The sequence below is a fragment of the Leopardus geoffroyi genome, chromosome D2, assembly GCF_018350155.1.
Source record: "Leopardus geoffroyi isolate Oge1 chromosome D2, O.geoffroyi_Oge1_pat1.0, whole genome shotgun sequence".
NCBI classification, from domain to species: Eukaryota; Metazoa; Chordata; class Mammalia; order Carnivora; family Felidae; genus Leopardus; species Leopardus geoffroyi.
In genome coordinates this window covers 62,008,478-62,029,190 of record NC_059334.1, presented here as the reverse complement: position 1 = coordinate 62,029,190, position 20,713 = coordinate 62,008,478, and the positions used below count along the sequence as shown (strand labels likewise).

The 20,713-nt window shown below is 44.3% G+C and overlaps 2 protein-coding genes across 2 annotated transcripts in view; one reads left to right on the top strand and one right to left on the bottom strand.

Annotated features, from left to right (window-relative positions):
- Positions 1 to 5,367: 5,367 nt before the first annotated feature.
- INA (internexin neuronal intermediate filament protein alpha) lies at positions 5,368 to 18,888 on the bottom strand. Its single transcript, XM_045438767.1, has 3 exons — positions 17,827 to 18,888; positions 9,210 to 9,334; positions 5,368 to 7,426 (listed from the first exon to the last, which is right to left on the bottom strand). The coding sequence occupies exons 1-3, from the start codon at positions 18,886 to 18,888 to the stop codon at positions 7,114 to 7,116; spliced, it is 1,500 nt and encodes a 499-aa protein (XP_045294723.1). The 3' UTR covers positions 5,368 to 7,113.
- The window catches only part of NT5C2 (5'-nucleotidase, cytosolic II), a 149,434-nt gene continuing 147,555 nt past the window's right edge, over positions 18,835 to 20,713 (top strand). Inside the window, exon 1 of the mRNA XM_045438761.1 lies at positions 18,835 to 18,946. The gene's annotated coding sequence lies outside the window, so the exon portion shown is untranslated. The remainder of the gene's footprint in view (positions 18,947 to 20,713) is intronic.

The following is a 20,713-nucleotide window of genomic DNA, read 5'->3' as shown; positions in this document are numbered from 1 at the left end:
GTTTTCCCAAGAGAAAAGCTGGGTGAATAATATTTTAAATTAGAGATTGAAGATGGCAAAAGTTTCCAGGACAGATTTTTTTATCTAAAAAAAGACATAGAGGCAGTATTGCATAATGGTTAAGGACATGAATTTTCAAGCCAGACTGCATAGCTTTGATGCCCAGATTTCTTCCTGCAAGGCATATGGTCTTGGACATGTTATATGACTTCTCTGATCTGTAAATAGGGACAAAGGAACCTAACTCAAAGAGATGTTATGAGAATTAATGAATATGGGAAGTATTCAGAACCTTAGCTGGCATATAGTCTACTATCAAATTCAAATATGGTCCCTATGTAGTCACTTCTTAGATTACTTTGCTGCATTAGTTCCTTTCTAATGAGTGGTGGGGTCCACTAATATTAAAAGACTGATGTTGAAACGTTTGTTATTTTTCCTGTCTTCTTTCTGATATATTTTCTCTACTCACCTCCTTCTATGGATAACCAGGCGAGGGACAGGGACACAGCCTCTAACGTCAGACCTGGATTCTGCTTTCACTCTAATTCTAGTCTTAGTTCTGTTGCTTATACTTTGCAGACTAGATTAGTCCTTAGACAATTTCAGTTGCCAGGAGTTCCTTTTACTGAGCTCAGTCTGGCTTGAGGTAAAGACAAAAGATTTGTCTAGCCCTGAAGGACATCAGGAACTCCATATGTCATTTATGAATCTTTATTCATAAAGATTCCCAGGAAATCATGGGAAATGGAAGTTACACTTCTCATTTATTCATATTTATGACATAATAAGTAAACCTAAGTGAGTTAATTTTTTTTTTTTTTTTTAAGTGGGCTCCATGCCCAATGTGGAGCTTGAACTCACGATCCTGAGACTGGGAGTCACGTGCTCTCCTGACTGAGCCAGCCAAGAACCCCTTATTTGTTTTAGTAAGCACCTCTAGGGGCACCTGGCTTGCTAGATTAGTAGAGTGTTCAACTCTTGATCTTGGAGTCTTGAGTTTGAGCACCACGTCGGGCATAGAAATTACTTACGAAAAATGTATAATAAATACTTCTAAGGAAAAATATCTTTTTTGCCCTGCACAGTATTCAGCAACTAACTAGACCTGCTACTGATCGTATTCTAAAACTCCAGCCCTTATATTAATGATTTTGGCTACCCGCTGCTAACATTCTATAGCCCCTATTAATAAGAGCATACAATAGAGCTAGAATGAAATGTCTCAGACTTACACACAGAGACCAATTGCCTCACCAGGGGAGGGAGTGGCCATGTGGTGATGTATGGTAATTAATCGATGAGGAAGGGAGCCTGGAGACCCCTCCAAGATCAATCTTCATTTTTCTTTGTAGCCTGAACTTTCTCTGTTTTATTTTATTCGGAATCACTAAAGAACTGTAGAAACAAATCTTTAAATATCTGCAGTGTGATTCACCGTATCTTATTATAATCCTGGGCTATGTGTCTGTATTTCTGTGTGTTTCAAGGGATCGTAAGCAAGAATTTATAAATTTTAGCTAGTCACCACCCCCACTGAGTAAGCTTGTCAAATATCAGCATAAAACATGAGTGCAATCAAATAATCTAAGAGATCAATAGAGGAAGAGAGAAGCCATTTGATCTACATAGTAACCATTCTTCTCATCTTTTGAGGATTTGCAGCAGGGGATGGTAATTTAATGATAACAATCCTTTGTTCGGCTGGATTCAGGAGCATTTGCCCCTTTTGCAAATGGCATAGACCATATGAGATATTTGAAAATAGCGAAGTCATGATTGGCTTAAATCTAAAATGTACATGAAGTTTGAACATGCAGCAAAGCTAGTAGTGTATGTTCTAGAAAGAAAAATAAAATTTCACATACGAGCTCTATTTTAAGATCCTATAAAGTCCCCCCCCCCCCCCCTCAGTTATTTCCATTTTAAGTACTGGGCTTTCAGGCACACCAGCTTATTTGGTTCTAAGGGGGAAAACATACTCTTAGCATTTAGATGCTTTTCAGGACTTTGAAGATTTCTGATGATAGAATAATAAAAATAGTATCAGTTGGAAATCAGTGATGGGTGCTCATTAGCAACCAATATTTCTAGCTATTCTTTCTTTTGTTTACATCCAGGGGTATTTCTGGCTTTTTCTCTAGGTTCTGCTTCAAAATCAATACTCTTATTAGATCTGGCTTATGTTGTCCTAACGGAATTCCTTCCAACTGAGATTGATTGACCCAGGTGGCTGTACGTAATGGTCTCAGCTGGAGCAGAAGATACAGTAGACTTTGTAATTATATTTTTCTGATAGTTCCATAAATTCTCTATCAGTGGATTTTTTTAGATTGAGGTGAGATTTACATGGTATAAAATTAATCATTTTAAAGTGAACAATTCAATGGCATTTAGTATGTTCACAATGTTGTGCAACTACCACCTCCATTTTAGTTCTAAAACATTTCCAGAAGTCCAAAATAAAACCCCGTATCCACTGGAGAGTTACCCCTTATGCCCCCTCTCTTTAGCCCTGACAACTACCAATCTACTTTCTGTTCCAATGATTTTTTTTTTTTTAATTTTTAAAGGTTTATTTTTAAAAATGTATTTTTAAAAATTTTTTAATGTTTATTTATTTTTTAGAGAAAGAGGGAGAGGGAGAGCGCTAGCAGAGAGATTGGGCGACACAGAATCTGAAACAGGCTCCGGGCTCTGAGCTGTGAGCACAGAGCCCAAGGTGGGGCTCAGACTCACAAACTGTGAGATCATGACCTGAGGCAAAGTCGGATGCTTAATCGACTGAGCCACCCAGGGACCCCTTTAAAATGTTTTTAGAATATTTACTTAATTTTGAGAGAGACAGAGTGCAAGCAGGGGAGGGACAGAAGAGAAATGGAGACACAGAATCCAAGGTAGGCTCCAGGCTCTGAGCTGTCAGCACAGAGCCTGACGCAGGACTTGAACTTATAAATAGGGAGATAATGACCTGAGCTGAAGTTGAACACTTAACTGACTAAGCACCTAGATGCCTTAATGTTTGTTTATTTTTGAGAGAGGGAGAGACAGAGCACCAACAGAGGAGGGGCAGAGAGAGAGGGAGACAGAGAATCTGAAGTAGGCTCCAGGCTATGAGATGTCAGCACAGAGCCTGATGAAGGGCTTGAACTCGTGAATTGGGAGACCATGACCTGAGCCAAAGTTGGACGCTCAACCAACTGAGCCACCCAGGCACCGCCCCTGCCCCGTCCCTGCCGCCGCCGCAATGAATTTCTTAATACATTTCAAAAACGATTTCATATTTGCCTTTAGAGTCATCAATGGTGGTTCTGGACTCCCTGCTTTTGTTCACAAGTAAGTTTTAGAAGTTTATCTGCAGGACTATAGGTGATTTGTGTTGTGTCTGGAGCTAAAACTTGGACTCTAGTTTCCAGACAACAGCTCAAATCTTGCCGTCTTCTTTAGCTAGTGCAGTAAAATGAATTCTAAGTATCCTGGATTGATTACCTCTTGAGGAATTGTCCCTGCTGTAATATTCCTTCATTTCCAGGCCCTTTGATACTGAGCTACAGAGTTCCTTTGCAAAATTACATTTTAAAACTCCTTTTTAAGAATTAGGTAATCGCATCTAATTCTGTTTCATTTTTAGTAGGAGGTGACTCAGTTAGATGGGCTCAGAACCCAGTTTTGAGCTCCCACGACCTCACTGCAATGCAGGACGGTAACAGGTTCAGGAAGTCTGGAAAGCAGTTTGCCTATGGGACTTGGTGTTGCCCATGGTTTCTGGGGCAGAAAAACCTGAAGTAAAACCTGGTGAAGAAGGGGTGAAAAAGGTGATAGAAATAGGGATTCCCACTCCCTCAAGTGAGGGGACTTGCTTTTCTGTAGAGAAGCAATATCGGAAAGACAAGCACTGCGGTCAGAAGATCAAGGCTCAAATCCCAGCTCCCTAACTCTGTGACAATAGACATGGGTTTTAACCTTGCCATTCCAAGGCTCTATTTCTTCATTTGTAAAATGGGTATACAAATACTATCTAAAGAGTGGTTGTGAGGTTTAAGTGAGATAATTCTGTTTGCTGCCTAGAACAGTGTCAGACACATAGTAAGTAGGTACTGAATAAATTAAAGCTGTTATTAGTCTCAGGAGGCAGGGGATCTTAATGTCTAATGAATCTGAAAGTCATATTGGTTATCGCTAATGCGCTTTGTGGGCAGGCTTCCCCACAGTCTCACAGACTCTCTTTGTTGTCCTGTTCTAGTAGTTGGTTCCTCTTCTCCTCCCCCCTGCCTTATGATTCTGAACCCTGTTTCCTTGTTACTGTAATGGTCCTGATTTACTAATTTATCAACTCCAGGCTTTTAATGTCTTTATAACTGAGCTCATGGCAACCAGTGGCAACTCGCTGAAAATAGATGTAAATTAGAGCTAGAGATTATATAACTGTAATCAAAAGATGCTGGTTTTCCAGAGACAGATCCATTAACCAAATACGTAGAATCCTTAGAAGTGGCAACCAATATCTATATTGAAAACCCATGTGTTGATGAGACTATTATTTTTTTATCCCTAATAGGCCCTGAAAGATGTTTGATTACTATAAAGCTCTCACTGTTAGTGCAGGATGAACATCTCTTTTCCCAAGCAGTTCCGTCGATGTATCCTTGCGTGGCATGCAAGTACTCTCAGCCAGATGGACTGAGAAGGACAAGATTGTTCAAGATTCAGCAAGCTCCAGTTTCACCACCACTATCGGTGGGGGTGGCACCCACATCCCCTCATTTCAGTCTCCATCCTGGAACGTGACATGGCATTAGGGAATCTCAACTCCATGGACTTCTGGATACCAGAAGTAAACAGTCCAACGAGGAACCCCAAGCCCCTTGATATGGACAAAGTTTTGTGTATTTTTCTGGAAAAAGGGTCCATAGCTTCCTCCAAGGAGTCTGCAATCCATCAAAGGTTAGCAATCATCACAGTGGAGGAAACTTCTACTGCTGCCTATGTTCTACCTAAACATATCTGCAGAAGTATAACCTCATTTTCAAAAAAGGAAAAGATTCTTAGTGTTTTGAACTACCTTTTATCATATGCGTTCTGCGCATATCCAGGCACAGAATCTATTGTCTTGCATCATTTGTTTGATTTGATTCCTCCACTCCCTGCCATAAACCGTCCATTTAGCGCATTACGTGTTTCAGCCAGTGTGAAACACATGCAGACTATATAGCCCCAAGGCTTAGGCGGGGGGAAAAACAACCCTAAATGTAGATGCGAGGAACAAAGCATAAATAATTTCCAAATTATTTGGGGGTACAGTTGTCTCATTGAACCAAAACAGTGCTTCTCTCAACTGAAATAGCAAAAACCACAGAACACAAGTTATGTTGGTGGGATTCGTGTGACTTTTAATTCTTATCTTACTAATGTTTTACAGGAAGTCTGAGGAGTAAAGACAGGGATGGAGTGAGGGAAAGGAAGAAGAGAAAGCATCTTTCCAGTTCCTTGAACCATTGCAGCACGTCCTAGGATAAGAAAGTTTAGTAAAAGCATCACGCCCTATCTGTTGTGAATGGAGATGTGTGACAGAGACCTGGCAACTCTTTAGGTCTGGTGGAAGTGAATGCAGACAGAGAATTAACCCGACATCAAACTTGGCACATGTACGTGGAAGACTGGGCAATGCAGCTGCTACACAGTTGGGCAGATGAAAAGCTGACTCTCCAGAATGTACTTCCTAGCACGTGAGTAGGAGCATATGTACCCCTTCTCTAGTCTGGGCGTCGCTGCCTCTCCAGTAGGGAAGGGAGACCCCACCAACCATGCAGCAATGGGAAAACTGTTGGGCAGGACTCTTTTATTAAGACAAGAGAAAGATTTCTTTTTCATGTTTGCCGGTGGTGTTGATTGACCAGAGGTGACTTCTTTTACTTTTGGGCAGTAGCATGGTTTCTGGGGATAATATAATTACACTTAGCGCTCTTAAAAGGCATAGGAGAGTAAAAGCAAGGCCTTGTTAGGACCTAGACTGTGGAAAAGGGGGTAAGTGGGTTCTAAGGGTCAGGGTACGAAAGAGCTAATTCTAGATCACCACAAATGAACTGACACAGAGCAATGAGACCTTGGCTTTTCCCATCCACACAAATACTCACCTCTTCTAGCTTATACTACTAAATCTAAGGTCAGCTTAATCACAGCTTGGGACACAATTAGTGTGTTTCTAAAGTTAAAGTGAACAGCTACATTCTGAATAAGGTACTTTTTCCCTCCCCTAATTAAATGGATTTGAATAAGCTGAAAGCCTAAAATCTAGGGACTCCTTTCATTATTGTATTTGTTGGGGTGACCCTTAAAACTTATCACTGCTTTTTTTTTTCTTTTTTCTTTTTTCCTTACAGAATTGGAAGGACATGAAATGGGTAGGGAGAAGTCATTCCACGAATCACAGAAATGGTCAACATGCATCTAATTTTACCCATTGAACAGAGAGAGCTAAAGGGGGTAAGTTCTTTTGAGAAGAACCTAAATGTGTTTAAGGGGGAAGAATACTACACTAGCCTCTTTTTTTTTTTTTTTTTTTTTTTTCCTGAATGGAAGAAAGGATACAAGGAATTGTGAGAAGTGGGAGGAAGTGTCCGTTAAACAAACACCTATCACTTGTGAAGCCGTTTTGTCAGAATGGTGTTGGATGTGGACCATTGGTTTACCTTTGGCAGTGATCTTATGTTTTATGTACCTAGAGTGAGACTATATAGCGGGGTAATGTCTGAGTATAGCGAGCAAATACAGGTTTTAATTTCAATTCACAGCAAATGACGATGATCACAGATTTAGCACCTTGATTTGTACTTCCTCTGTACCTGAATCATCTAATGCTGTGAAGCCTGAGCTTTAGGTGAGAAAGCGGAATTCTTAGATAACTCCTCTGTGGTTGTGCTAGGACTGCAGCTTGCTCCAACCTAAGGGGTGCTTTTCTTATTAGAGAAAGTAAGGATTCAATGCTAAATAGGAGACTGAAACCTTGAAGACATTTTATAGTGGTGACAGGTGTTTTGGTTCAGGAATAGGCTCTTTAACAAGTCAAATGCATATTATCCCCTCTTAAGCATTAACCTTATTAAAGCAACAGAATTAAATTTTTTGGCTTGAAGTGGTACTTTCTTCTATATTCAATTTCTCGGTTTTCTTAGTAGATATGACCGTCTCCTCCAGTATTTCTTCAAAACTTTCTCCTATCTGGGAGGTTTTCTTAGAGGCCACCTTAGAAGCCTCTTCCTCCTCCTCCTCCTCTTTCTTAAGAGACAGCCCAGTGGATGAGACTTTGGAGGTTGTAGAACTGAGGATTCTAGGTGGGAGCAGATAACCTGGATTGGGAGGTGGATTCAGCCCTGAAATGCTTAATCCACTGGTGCTAAAACGTGTCTCTTCGCCTTCCAGCAGTTTCCTGTAAATCCAACAGAGAAACGTTCTTAGGAAGTCAACTTGCAACTTTTTTTGAAAAGAACTTAACCCTCCAGCTCCTATTCATTTTAGAAAGACTCCATAAGACTCTTCAGTTTCTTCATGAGATTGAGACCAATAAATATTGAATGCCAAGGCTCAAAGACTTGGAGTTTATCCAGCACACACACAGGTACACGCACATATGCACACTCTCACATCTTCAGCACCAGCTGTGTTTAAGGCACTGTCAAAGGGAAACCTATCCTATTCACAAATATGTTCAAAAAGGAATTTTTGTACAATTCTCCTTGGCCTCATCACACCCATTTTTGGCATTTAAGAGTCTACAAAGCTCTAGGGAGAAGTAATGTTACTATTTAAAATCTTAAATGCAATAGGGATAAGGAGGTGAGAAGTCCACAAAGGAGGAAAGAACCGCCTAATTAGCCTGAACTTGAGATTTGTACTTTTTTCCACGTACAAAGGGAATGGAACCAGCAACACAAAAACCAGTAAATGAAACTGTTTCAGATACCAGACTTTTTCTCAGCCTCGCCTAACCAGCATCATAAGTGTGGCCCCAATACTTTGTTTTTCATAACTCTAATAATTTTTTATGACCTTTTCTTTAAAATCAGAAACTCAAGAGCACCTGGGTGGCTCAGTCAGTTAAGCATCTGACTCCGGTCATGATCTCACAGCTTCATAGGTTCAAGCCCCACGTGGGGCTCCACGCTGACCATGCAGAGCCTGCTTGGGATTCTTTCTCTCTCTCTCTCCCTCTCTCTCTCTCTCTGCCCCTCCCACACTTGCACTCTGTTTCTCTCAAAATAAATAAATAAACTTAAAACAAAAAAAAGAAACTCAAGACACTATCAAATACTCTTGGAGTTTTGTTTTGGAGTAGTATACATAGTGTAAAAGAAAAAAAAAAAAAAAAACCTCTCAGATCTGGGTTGAAGCTGAACTCTTTCATTTACCAGCACTATGACTTAGAATAAGTTACACCGTCAGTCTGTGGTTCAAGTTTCCTCATCTGCAAAATGGAAATAATATGACTAGATAATTTAAATATAGTATCTAATATAGTGCCTGGCACATAGTAGTCATTCCAAAAATAGTAGCTGCTGTTACTACTTTTTTTTAAAGGTTCACTCAAACGTTGTTTGAGTAGAAATCCAGAGGGATACCTCACATATTAGGATGTTCTATATTGTATAAACCCTATTTTTAAAAGTTAGAGTCTGGTGGATTTTTTCTTTTAATCTTTTTTTAATGTGTATTTTATTTTTGAGAGAGAGAGAGAGAGAGAGAGAGAGAGACAGAGATAGAGCACAAGCGAGGGAGGGGCAGAGAGAGAGGGAGACACAGAATCCTAAGTAGGCTCCAGACTCCGAGCTGTCAGCAAGGATCCCAACGTGGGGCTTGAACTCATAAACCACAAGATCATGACCTGAGCCGAAGTCGGACGCTTAACCGACTGAGCCACCCAGGTGTCCCACAGTCTGGTGGATTTTATGTCAACCTCTGGATACTCACATTATTTCCTTAAATCCTAGCAGAGGTAGGTAGACTACTCCAGGACTAGTAAGGTGGAACTGAGATATAAACAAGTTGAAGGACAGAGGGGTCAGCTCACCTGCACAGGGCCAGTGATGTCTTTCTTTCCTCATCCCCCCTCACCCATCAGAAATCAGAGAGACTGAAACCACTTTATCCACTTATTGGGGTAGTGTTGCCCCAGATGACTGGATCTGGTGGGGTGAGCATCCCCTCTGAAATACCTGTAAGCGGCAATCTCAATATCAAGAGCCATTTTGACATTGAGCAAGTCCTGGTATTCCCGAAGGTGGCGAGCCATCTCACTCTTGGTGTTCCTCAGATCATTCTCCAGCTGCCCGATGCTATCCTGAAAAGTGATATATCCAACATATTTGAGCCAGCTGAAATTCAGTAAGATTTACACAAAGCAAGGATTCTCAATCCTGACTCCACATTAAAAATCTAGGCCTGTCCCCCGGCCCGGATTCTGACTCATTTGTTCTGGGGTGGGGTTCCAGGAACTGCATTTTTTCATAAAGGTTGGATGATTTTGGTGCATGATCAGGGTTAGGCACTTCTACTGCTGGGCATATGGTTCTTGATTGAACATCGGAGAGATATTTTCTCCTTTTTAAATGTTTATTTATTTTTGAGAGAGAGAAAAAATGCTAGTGGGGGACGGGCAAAGAGAGAGGGGGACAGAGGATCCGAAGCAGGCTCTGTGCTGACAGCAGAGAGGCTGATGCAGGGCTCAAACTCACAAGCCATGAGATCATGACCCTAGCTGAAGTCGAACACTTAACCAACTGAGCCACCCAGCACCCCCCTCTCTCTAACTTACTTATCATCCCTCCTTTGTTTGTTGTATTGCTGCTGAATAACTCCATCATTGCATGTCTTTTCCAAAACCAAAGCCTCAGGTTAGAAGCTTAGACTCAGAAAATTCCAACTGTGAAAAGCACAGAGGATGGCAAGTCTTCTCTGTCTCCATTCATTTTGATGGTTTCCTGGAAGTCTGCTACTCAATCATCTTACTGAAAGCATTTTACACAATACATAAGGAGGAAGCAGAAAGACACCATGGAATTGTTTTAATACAAATGACAGATTTAAATTATATATTTAAAACGAAACTAACTAGGTTCATGTAATAGCTTTGCTCCAAATTCTTTCAGGTGCAAACCCAGGCACGGAAGAAAACTAGCTTTAAAGTTTTGATTCTTGAGCAGCCAGAGGATTTTTTTTTTAATGATTTATTTATTCCAAAAAAATTTTTTTAACATTTATTCACTTTTGAGAGAGACAGAGCACAAGTGGGGGAGGGGATTGAGAGAGGGAGACCCAGAATCTGAAGCAATCTCCAGGCTCTGAGCTGTCAGCACAGAGCCCGACTCAGGGCTCAAACTCACGACGGGAGATCATGACCTGAGCCAAAGTCAGATACTTAACCCGACTGAGCCACCCAGGAGCCCCAACAATTTATTTATTTTTATTTAAGTTTTTTCCTTTGTTTATTTTGAAGAATGAGCAAGAGTGAGTGGGGGAGGGGCAGAGAGAGAGGGGGACAGAGAGAATCCCAAGCAGGCTCCACACTGTCAGTGCAGAACCCGACGCGGGGCTTGAACTCACAAACCATAAGATCATGACATGAGCCAAAGTTGGATGCTTAACCAAATGAGCCACCCAGGTGCCCCCAGAGGATCTTTTCAAAACACTGTAGATTTTGTTGCTTACTTTCTTGAAACCTTCTAAAAGCTTTAGAATAAAGTCCAAACTCCTCAGCATGGTCTATACTATTCCCCTTGCTCAAAGTGTTTCAGCTACCCTGGCCTTTTTTGCTCCTTAAACTTACCAATGAACTTACTAAGTTCATTGCTGTCCCAGGCCCTGTAGGCTAGCTATTTCCTCTATTTGGAATGCTCTGTAGTGGGTCTTCCGTGGCCAACTCTGTGTCATCAAAGATTCAGTTCAAACACCCTCTGCTCAGATAGGTCTTCCTTTGTGTCTAATAGAGGTACCCTTTCCACACTGACCTACCACGATATTTTACCTCAAGCCAGGCCAGTAGCTAGCCTGGGCAGGGGCTTTGTGCAAATGAGAAAAAGGCAACTCCAGTGAGAGGACAAATTACAAGAAAGCACATACTTGAAAGTGGCCACTCTGCTCTTGGCTCTTATCATTATCTGAAATTTTCTTGTTCATTTATTTTCTGTCACCTTCCTTTATCTCATGGTTTTTCAACCTGGGAACTATTGACACTTTGGGCTGGATAATTCTTTGCTGTGGGAGGTTGTCCTGTGCATTGTAGGGTGTTTGGCAGCATCCCTGACCTCCAGTAGTAGCACACCCCCTCCCTCCCAGTGGGGATAACCAACAATGTCTCTAGACATTGCTAAATGTCCCCTAGAAGGCAAATCACTCAAATCAAATGTAATTTACATGGAAACAGGGGCTGTTTCTGTTTAGTTCACCCCCGGCAGCCCAGATCCTAGCACAATGCACACTGAGACGCTCAATGAATAATTGTTAAATGAATGAACGGTGCTACACAAGCACTTTTCCTATGACCTGAAAAGATGTGAGCTAATAACCCATATAATTCAGTTGCAGCTTTGTCAACGTAAAGAACACAGCAAAATTTAGAGTAACTTTTGTGAATGAGTGATGTAAATAAACATCAGAAGCCTCAAGAAGTAAGTGGTGAGGGGCCCTCATAACTTCCCGTGTGGGAAGGATAAAGCGGTGGTGAAGGCAGTGCTGATAACATCAGGGGGTGCAGACTTCCAAATCAGGAGACTGCAGAAAGAATGAAAACTCATACCACCTACCTGTTCTATAAATATTGACAGGAATAGCGCGAAAGAGAGACTCAATTAACTGAGGGGTACAGAGCAGGGGATGACAAGCAGTAGGGAAAATACATATTACACGGACAGCGATGGGAATATTCCAAAGTGTGTTAAGATATCATAAGGGCTTAAAATGGTTTTTACCAAAAATTTTCTTGATGGCTGTTACCAGAGTTTAATCTACAAACAAGTCTGCTAGTGAAGCATTGGGGGTAAGAGAGGCAACACTACCATAGTAAAGGGGAAAAGGGGAAAGGGGAGGAGGCTTTTCATCACGCGAAGTAGCAGGAGAAATGAAATTTGAGGAAAAGTGGAGGATTTCATCAGGATATTTGGGTTGTATTTCTTGCCCTGCCACAAATACCCAACGTACCTCAGTCAGTTTTCTATATTTTAGTTTCTTCAAAACTTTCATTTCTACATATGGAATATTATAATGTTTATTCTTTCCTGAGATATACTGAGATCCTCAAGTTAGGATTCCAGCTTAAGAGACCTCACATTACTATATGAGTCTATTATCTGTTAAATTAGATAACAGGCATTAGAACAGCACTTGTCACATGGAAATTGCTCAGTAATTGCTAATGATTTTTATTACTGTTAATATCATACCATGTGACTCTATACCCTTTTTAATCAAATGGACAGATTAATCATGTGTCCTCCCTACAACCCCTTGGATCACTAAGGAAAGCAATATATAATAAAACTTTAATATTAGATAGTTGAAGGCATATTCCTTAAAGCACCAAATTAAAAAAAAAAAACAATTTTGAACAAAGACCTTTCTAAAGTGGCTTCTACCATTTTTTAAACGTTTTTATTTTATTTATTTATTAAAAAAATTTTTTTTAACGTTTATTCATTTTTGAGAGACAGGGATCGACAGAGCATGAGTGGGGGAGGGGAAGAAAGAAAGGGAGACAGAATCTGAAGCAGGTGCAGGCTGTCAGCTGTCAGCACAGAGCCCAACTTGGGGCTGGAACCCACGAACCGCGAGATCATGACCTGAGCTGAAGTCAGATACTCAACCGACTAAGCCACCCGGGAAACCCCTAAAGATTTTATTTTTTAAAGTAATCTCTACCTCCAATGCAGGGCTCAAACTCACAACCCCAAGATCAAGAGCTGCACACTCTGGGGTACCTGGGTGGCTCAGTCAGTTGAGCTCAGGTGATGATCTTGCCAGTTTGCCTTTCAGCACGGACCCACTTGGGATCTTCTGTCCCCCTCTTGCACTCTCCCAAAAATAAATAAATGAATAAATGAATGAATGAATGAATGAATGAATAAATAAATAAATAAATAAAAAGAGCTCCACTCTCTACCAACCAAGCCAGCCAAGCACCCCACTTGTACCATTCTTAATTAGGACATAAACATAATGCAACCTTTCTTAGCAACCATGGGTTGTGATAATGATCAATTATTTTTCTATAGTTCTATGATGTATTTTATCTTCTAGGTCAGCTGAGGTATATCAGGTTATTTCTATCCTAAATGGCCCCAAAGACCAGTGTTTGCATTAGTGCTTGTTACTTATTGGTTTTCTTTGTTCTGAAAGTGAAACTAATGCTACTTGTCCTTGATGATGACTGACTCCATTGGTCCCTCTTCTCTATCTTGCAGCAGGCTTGAAATTCAAATGACAAAGTGCTTTAGAACCATGTAAAGTAAGAATGAATAAGTGAGGGGCACCAGAGGGGATCAGCTTACCAATATGTGATTTGAGGTTAGATGTTTTGTCTCATCAGGGGGTTAGTAAGGTCCTTTTTCTTTTCTTTTTTCTTTTTCTAAGTTTATTTATTTATTTTGAGAGAGTGGGAAAGAGAGGGGGAGAGGGGCAGAGTGAGAGGGAAAGAGAGAGAATCCCAAGCAGGCTCCACACTGTCAGCGCGGAGCCCAACGCAGGCCTCAACCCTCGAACCGTGAGATCATGACCCGAGCCAAAACCCCAAGAGTCAGATGCTCAACTGACTGAGCCATGCAGGTGCCCCAATGTGGTCCTGTTTTTGTTTGTTTGCTTCAGAGCTGTGTTTGCTGAATAAGAGGCTGTTGGGAGCTGAGTTCTAGATAGAGGAGATATCCTTGAATTTTTATGTTATACATTTCATACATTTATTTTATGGATCAGAGTAGACAAAAAGCACAACTTGGCTCCTTTCAGAAGGAATTGGGCTGACTGCTGACCATTGCTCTTCAATGTCTAGTCTCTTTGTTTGTGCTCTCTTCCCCCACACCAGGCTGTCTTGCATTGCCCTTCAAAAGCCCTGCCAAAGATGGCCTCCAGCTGGAAATCTGAGCAGAGCGCTGCAGTCTGCCCCCTCCCCCAGCCACGCAGCTGCTGCTGGCTTAGCCTGAGGGAATGGCAGAGAGGCACTCCCAGTTCCAGCTGGGGTCTCTCCAGGAGTAATAGCTAAGACAAGTGCTGAGCATCTTCCCAAGGCCTGGAAGGATGCAGATCAGGAGTAAGAGAAAGAAATGGCCACACAAGCATCTGCACGGGAGAAAAGGAACCACAAACAGTCCTATGGGTTTCATCACTTTTAGCAGCCCTCAGCAAGGTGAGCAGTAGTGAACATAGCACAGTTTGAATGAAAGAGCCCATTAAGAATTACTGGGTGGGGAGAGGGGATTTTTATATGTGGACCACCCATATGCCTTATTCTCCTTCCTGTCTTTGCTTTCTTCCCCCCTACCCCCACCCCATCATACTTTAAAATCTTGCATATTATGAGCTGGTGTATATTGTGAAATGCGGTTTAGGTCAGCACACCTCCAAATCAGCCTGAGGAACAATAGAATGCAGCGCTTTTACTGAAATTGCATATTTTCCTGGACCCCACCTGTGAACAAATGAATCCAGTTGGGAGTAGGGGTAGGCCTGAGAATCTTTTTGTTAAGTGGTGGATCAATGGGTTTAGGAACTACTAGTTTAAATTTATTTCTGTGAAGGAGCAATCAAGGTGGCCCTGGTGACAACAATACAGTAAGGCAGAGAGGGGCAAAAACCAAACCAAATACACATGGAAGAACTAAAAAAAAAAAAAAAAAGGACCAAATGTAGTTTCTTTTGAATTCTAATTTCAGAGATAAATCTATTGAGCCATAGACTTATCTATCAGCCACTGTTACCCCAATCTCTAAGGGGCCAGCCCCTTCTTGCTATTTCATTCGGTTATATTCCAATCTCATACTGGAGAGAAGAGGGCAGACTTGGCTCATCTCCCTGGGGAGCATTAACTAATGGTGAGCTTGATTGTTCAGCAAGGTCTTTCAAGGAAAGCTTTGGCTTTCCAAGACCATAATACAGGGCCAAGGCCACCGGTATCCTGAAAAAATATCCTTAGATGTCTTTGGCAGAACAGGGCCTCTAATGGTGATGAAGCAGCTGTGCAGGCACCAGCTTCGCCCTGGGTCAGAGATGGAAAAGGGTTCAGCTGGAGGGTGGCTACATTTGGATTGTGAAGACAACAGTCCTAGCTCTTCATAATTTCTCCTGTCACCTGATTTGGACTCTCATATGTCATTGTGTACTTACCATGTCACCTTGAATCATTCTTTACCCTTTCAAAAGTGTAATAAGCTTTCTCTCCTTGAATAGGCTGTCAGCATTCCAGGCATGGAAAATGTGACTTTAATGGGGCCTTCCTCTGCCTCTTAAGAGGGTGGTAATCTTGCAAGGGAAAATGGGTCTATCACTCATCTTTGAAGCAGAAGAAAGAGAACCGCCTCCCATTACTGCAGTGAAAGGGGAGTAGGGAGGGGTGAGAGGGCAAGAAAACAATGGCTGAATCTCATTGTGGAGAAGGAGGCTTTTCATCTTAGTCAGCACTGCCAGAATTGTTGAGAAAACAGCCAGAGGACACCCCTGTGACTTCAGGCCTTCAGGATCAGCAGGTGAGGATGTGAGCCCCTCACAGGACTTCAGCCTGAAGTCCCAAGGGGTAGGAAATAGCTTTCCGTTGTCTCATCTCCTCTTCCACTCCACCAGCAGGTCCACTGAGGCTTTGATGGCTCAAGCTGATGGGGGCAGCACTGCAGAGCTGCAGATGCCGCAGTTTCTGTTGTTTTGTTAGTTTGCTTGTTTCCTGTAGACTGTATCTGGATGACCCTACTATTGTCTAACACTGAAAGCCTTTTAAAGCAAACAAAACAAGTCAGACAGTACTGTCACTACCTCTTAGAATGTAGGGCTATACCAAACAAACAGAGGGCATGGCAAAGCCCAATTTAGATGACAGTTGCAGTTGCAGATAAGTTATTCTTTTTGTAGAAATACTGGGCTAGCCCTTCAGAAGACCACCTACCTCATCTTTTGACGCTTCTAGAAGAACACATGAAGTCTCAATTAACTAAATGTAATTAATTCAGGCCATGCAGGGGCTAGGCCATATACTGAAACATTCAAGTTACAGCTTTTGAAGCAGAACAGAAGCATTTACTTGAATTGTGCTATAATTCCAAATGAACCAAAACAAATGGTCCAAGCAAGCTTTCTTCATTAAGTAACGGGGGTAGTTTATAATGGACAACATATACTTACACACCGATAATAATTCTTTAGCTGTAGACTAACATAGTACTTTCAAGATTTCACTCCTTTCTTGGTTCTATTTTATTAATGTTCCCAAACCCTGTTAATTTCATCAAATGTAAGCTTCAATCTTTGCTAGAATGAATTATTGAAAATTTCTGAATTATTACCATTCTACCCAATGGAGCTTTTATTGTACCTTGAAATTGAATCACACTATTTAGATTCCTTTCTTTCCCGTGCCTCTGTACCCTCTGTGGTTATAAGCCCAGAATGTCCTATATAGTAGAACCGAAGATGCAGTCGCCTTTGTTTGGAGACAAAAAGGAAGAAAGATCCAGTCAATACCTTCACAGGAGCTTAGAGGACACGCAAAGATGGAAAAAATAAGCGGCCTATAACAAAGATAGGACCATCCATCTCTGTGATTTATCACATGCATTTAGGTTGGGAAATTATTAAGGAGATGTGAATTTTCAAGGGAGATCTCACTGCTGCTGAGCACATTAAGTGTTTTTTGTTAAGTGCTAAGCCATCCATGACAGTGAAAATTGATGCTGTCCACGAGGTGACCTTTGATTGCAGGTAGCTAGGACTGATGCGATGGTGTTGCAGATGGGAAAAAAAAAAAAAAAAGCCCAAAGCACTTAATTGCCTAGAGAGTCATAACTGGGACATGAGACAGAGAGACATCATTTCTGAGATGGAAAGAACTCTAGATCAGCACCGAGGACAGCGCCCCTGACCATTCCCATTTGCTAAGCGGTTTAAAGCTTTCTTTAGCAGAAATATCCGTAGGTCCACAAGGAAACTGTGTGCGCGCGTGTGTGTGCGCGTGTGTGTGGTGGGGGGAAGGGGAACAGGGGGCAGAGCAGAGCAGTTGTGACTAGCCCAATCACCCAGCTCCTTGGCTCCCAATCTCTAGACTCTTGAAGGCAAAAGTCAAGAAAATGGGATAGAACCCTTCCCAGTTCAGTCCAGCATTCTCTCTAGGGCAGACCATAATCCATAAATATCAATCCTGGGGCGCACAGAAAGAAAGCCTTTCAAAGTCAACCAAACAAGTCAGACAGCTGAGACAGCACTGTCAACCATGAGAGGCTGTAACCCACCTGCATTGGATTCACTCCTGCTTTTGGTGGGGGACTGTTCTTCAGATCGCCAGGGTGTTTATGTCCACTTGCGGACAGGGAGGCATGAATTAGATTTTTGGACTCTGAAAAACTTAAACTTAAGGGATTTTTCTAAAAGGTCTCTGACAGGGACATGACAGGCAGGGACAGAGGGTGGCCAGGACTCTAGAATTAATGGTATAGACTCCAGGGCTCTTTGTTTGCCTCCAGTTGGAGCTCTTCCTCTTCCCTTCCCTCCCCTCCTCTCGGTTCCTAGAGCTCCAGTTGTGTGGGAAAGCGCAGGTAGGTGGGGGAGAGGACAGGGCGCCCCCTCCCTTTGCAGCGTTCCAGCTCTTACCTGGTAGCTAGCCACCTCTGCACTGTGCCGCTCCTCCAGCTCCAGGATCTGCCTCTCCAGGGACTCATTGGCCCCACGCAGCCCCTCAATCTCGATGGTGCGGGCCTGCAGCTGGCGCCGGTACTCGTGAATCTCCTCACGGCTTGCCCGGATGGCCTCGGTGCTGCGCGCTGCCTGCTCATTCAGGTTGGCAAACTTGGACTTGTACCACTCCTCAGCTGACTGGAGGTTCTTGGCAGCCAGGGACTCATACTGGGCGCGGATCTCCCTCAACGCCGAACTCAGGTCTGGTTTGGCCACAGCCACGTCCACCTCGGCCGCGGCCTGCGACGACGCCTGCAGCGTGGCCAGCAGCTCGGCCACCTCCTCGTCGTGCACCTGGCGCACGAAGGCCAGCTCGTCCAGCAGCGACTCCACCTTCTTCTCCAGGTCCAGGCGGGCCAGCGTGGCGCCGTCCACGTCGCGCTGCTGCGCCTTCAGGGCGCGCTCCGCGCCTTCGCGCCCTCGGCTCTCTTCCTCGCAGCGCGCCCGAAGCCGCTGCACCTCCTCGGCCAGCCCGTCGCGCTCCAGCAGGGCCTGCGCGCGCGCCGAGCTCGCCTCCTCCAGCTGCGCGCGCAGGTCGCGCAGCTCGCGCTGGAAGAGCTCGCCGACGCGCGACGGCTCAGCGTGGCGCTGTCGCAGCGCGGCCAGTTCGGCCTCGAGCGCGCGGTTCTGCGTCTCCAGCTGGTGCACCTTCTCGATGAACACAGCGAAGCGGTCGTTGAGGCCCTGCAGCTGCTCCTTCTCGTTGGTGCGGATAATCTTGTACTCATTGGTGCGTGCCGCCGCCTGACTCAGGTCCAGCCCGTCGGATGCCGGGGCCCGGCGGTAGGCTAGGCCCAGGCCGAGCGACGAGGCCGAGGAGCAGGCGGCCGAGGAGGCGACATTGCAGCGGGACAGCGACTGCGAGCGGAAGCTACCCGCGCCACCGGCGCTGGAGAGGCGCGAGGATAGGCGAGAGCCATCTCCAAACACCTTGCGGTAGGAGGAGGCGCACAGGTAGTGCTCCGAGCCGAAGCTCATGGTGCTGGGACCAGGGCCGGGAGAGCGGCTGCGGCTGAAGGTCCAGAGGAGAGAAGAGGTGCGCCAGACGGGGCGCGGCTGGGCGGTGTGCACCGGGTTTTAAGGCGCCGGGGCTGGGGCGGTGCGTTGTGGGCGGAGCTCCTGCTCCGGGTCTGGCGGAGAGAGGGAAGGGGGGCCTTCAGGAGCGGGGGCGGGGAGGCGCAGTGACAACTGCAGCTGCGTGCGCGGCGGACCCAGGGTGCGGAGACAAAGCGATTTGCGTAGGAGCCGCTCCCTGTCTGCAGCGCCCCTCCCCAAGAATTGTGTGGTTTGGAAGTGACTTGAGCGGAGGGGTGCCTAAACGACTGGGGTTTCCCATCCGGACACTACCCGGCTCTGTCGTTTCCCTTGACCCTGTTCTCCTTGCCCCCTTTAACCCACCCCGAGTTAGGGTTTTCTGGGAGGTGTCCCGTACGCCAGCCCATCCCTACCCAGGAGCTCCTGAGGGTGAGGCACTGTTTTTCCAGTTAAGAGTGGGGACTTTGTCCCTTCCCTCAGGCTTTGTCCCTTCCCTCAGCCAGCTTGGGGTTCCCAAGGGGTAGAGTGGGTCTACGTCAGACAGCATCTCATCAGCCGTTCCTCTGCAGCTCTCGCGGAAGCGCCCAGGGCAGGTGGCTGGGCGGAATGCCTGTGACGCCCCCGGAGAAGGGCGGGGAGGGGGGGGGGCGGATAGATAAAGAACACGGGCCCGAGAAGCGGATGGTGGAAAGAAGTGGAGGTCAAATAGCTGGGATGGCTGCAATGGGCAAAACTGAAATGCCCCTGACATTTGTATAAAGGAACGGGTTTTCCACCCGCAGACCACACAGCTCTGTCGCTTCCCTTGACCCTGTCCTCCTTGCCTGCACCCGGAATTGTTTTTTTTTGTTTGTTTGTTTGTTTGTTTTGTTTGTTTTGTTTTTTGTGTGTGTGTGTTTTTGTTGTTGTTGTTGTTTTGTTTTGTTTTTAGGAGGAATCCTGTATGCCCATCCCCACTCCGCATCTCTGGATGGAGATGGATTCAGCACAGTCCCCACCACTCTCCATTGAATAACACCCAACTTATTAATTCATTTACTTTACTTATCCAGCCCTGTAGGTGCTAGAGATTTCAGGCTATGTAAAGCCTCATCTGGTTTAGCCGTGACCTTTCCTGTGTGGATCTCTCCTCGGACAAAAGAGGTCTCTGCAAACATTAAACTCCAGGAGTGGGGAAGGGTGCTGGCCACATGGCTGGCCTCCTTTATCGCACAGGGTGTGGGATGGGAGGAGGGGTAGTCAAGGAATGGGATCTGGAGAGATGAAGGCTGGGAGGAGTCAGTGTAGGATCTGTAGTATGCACTCACCTTCTAGCTTATTGTATCTCTCAGGATGTGGTTATGGCTTAGGAGAGGAAGTAAGAAGAACTTTTTAGTAAACTCCAGAATTCCAGACTGAAGGCCTTTCTTGATTTGGAATCTCAAGAATGTAGTTCTAGGATAAGTTTTAACTTTGTGGGTGGAAATATTACCTGAGACAGACCACTAAAGGAAGGGAGAAGGGGAGTCCCATGGGACTTTGAAACATAGTTCTTGGCTTTATGCTTGATGTCATGGAAAATGGTCAGCCTCTGCCACAGCCTGTCTCCCTGGTTCCTCATCGCAGACTGAGACCTGCACTGAATTCTGTGTTCATTGGGCTCAGAAATGCCTGATGAGGGGAAGGATGGAAGAATGCTAGCTAACACAACTGAGTGATTACTCTCTGTTAACCATTGTGCCGGGACTTTTGCATAGGTTACTTCCTTTCTGGCCACTCTTCAGGGTGG

What these genes read in the sequence shown, in the direction of transcription:
- INA (XM_045438767.1), bottom strand. Translation starts at nt 18,888, where the DNA reads ATGAGCTTCGGCTCGGAGCACTACCTGTGCGCCTCCTCCTACCGCAAG. An exon ending in CAGAGGTGGCTAGCTACCAG is followed by an intron (nt 9,335 to 17,826) that starts GTAAGAGCTGGA and finishes ATCACTTTTCAG; the next exon opens with GATAGCATCGGGCAGCTGGA. An exon ending in ATTGAGATTGCCGCTTACAG is followed by an intron (nt 7,427 to 9,209) that starts GTATTTCAGAGG and finishes TTGGATTTACAG; the next exon opens with GAAACTGCTGGAAGGCGAAG.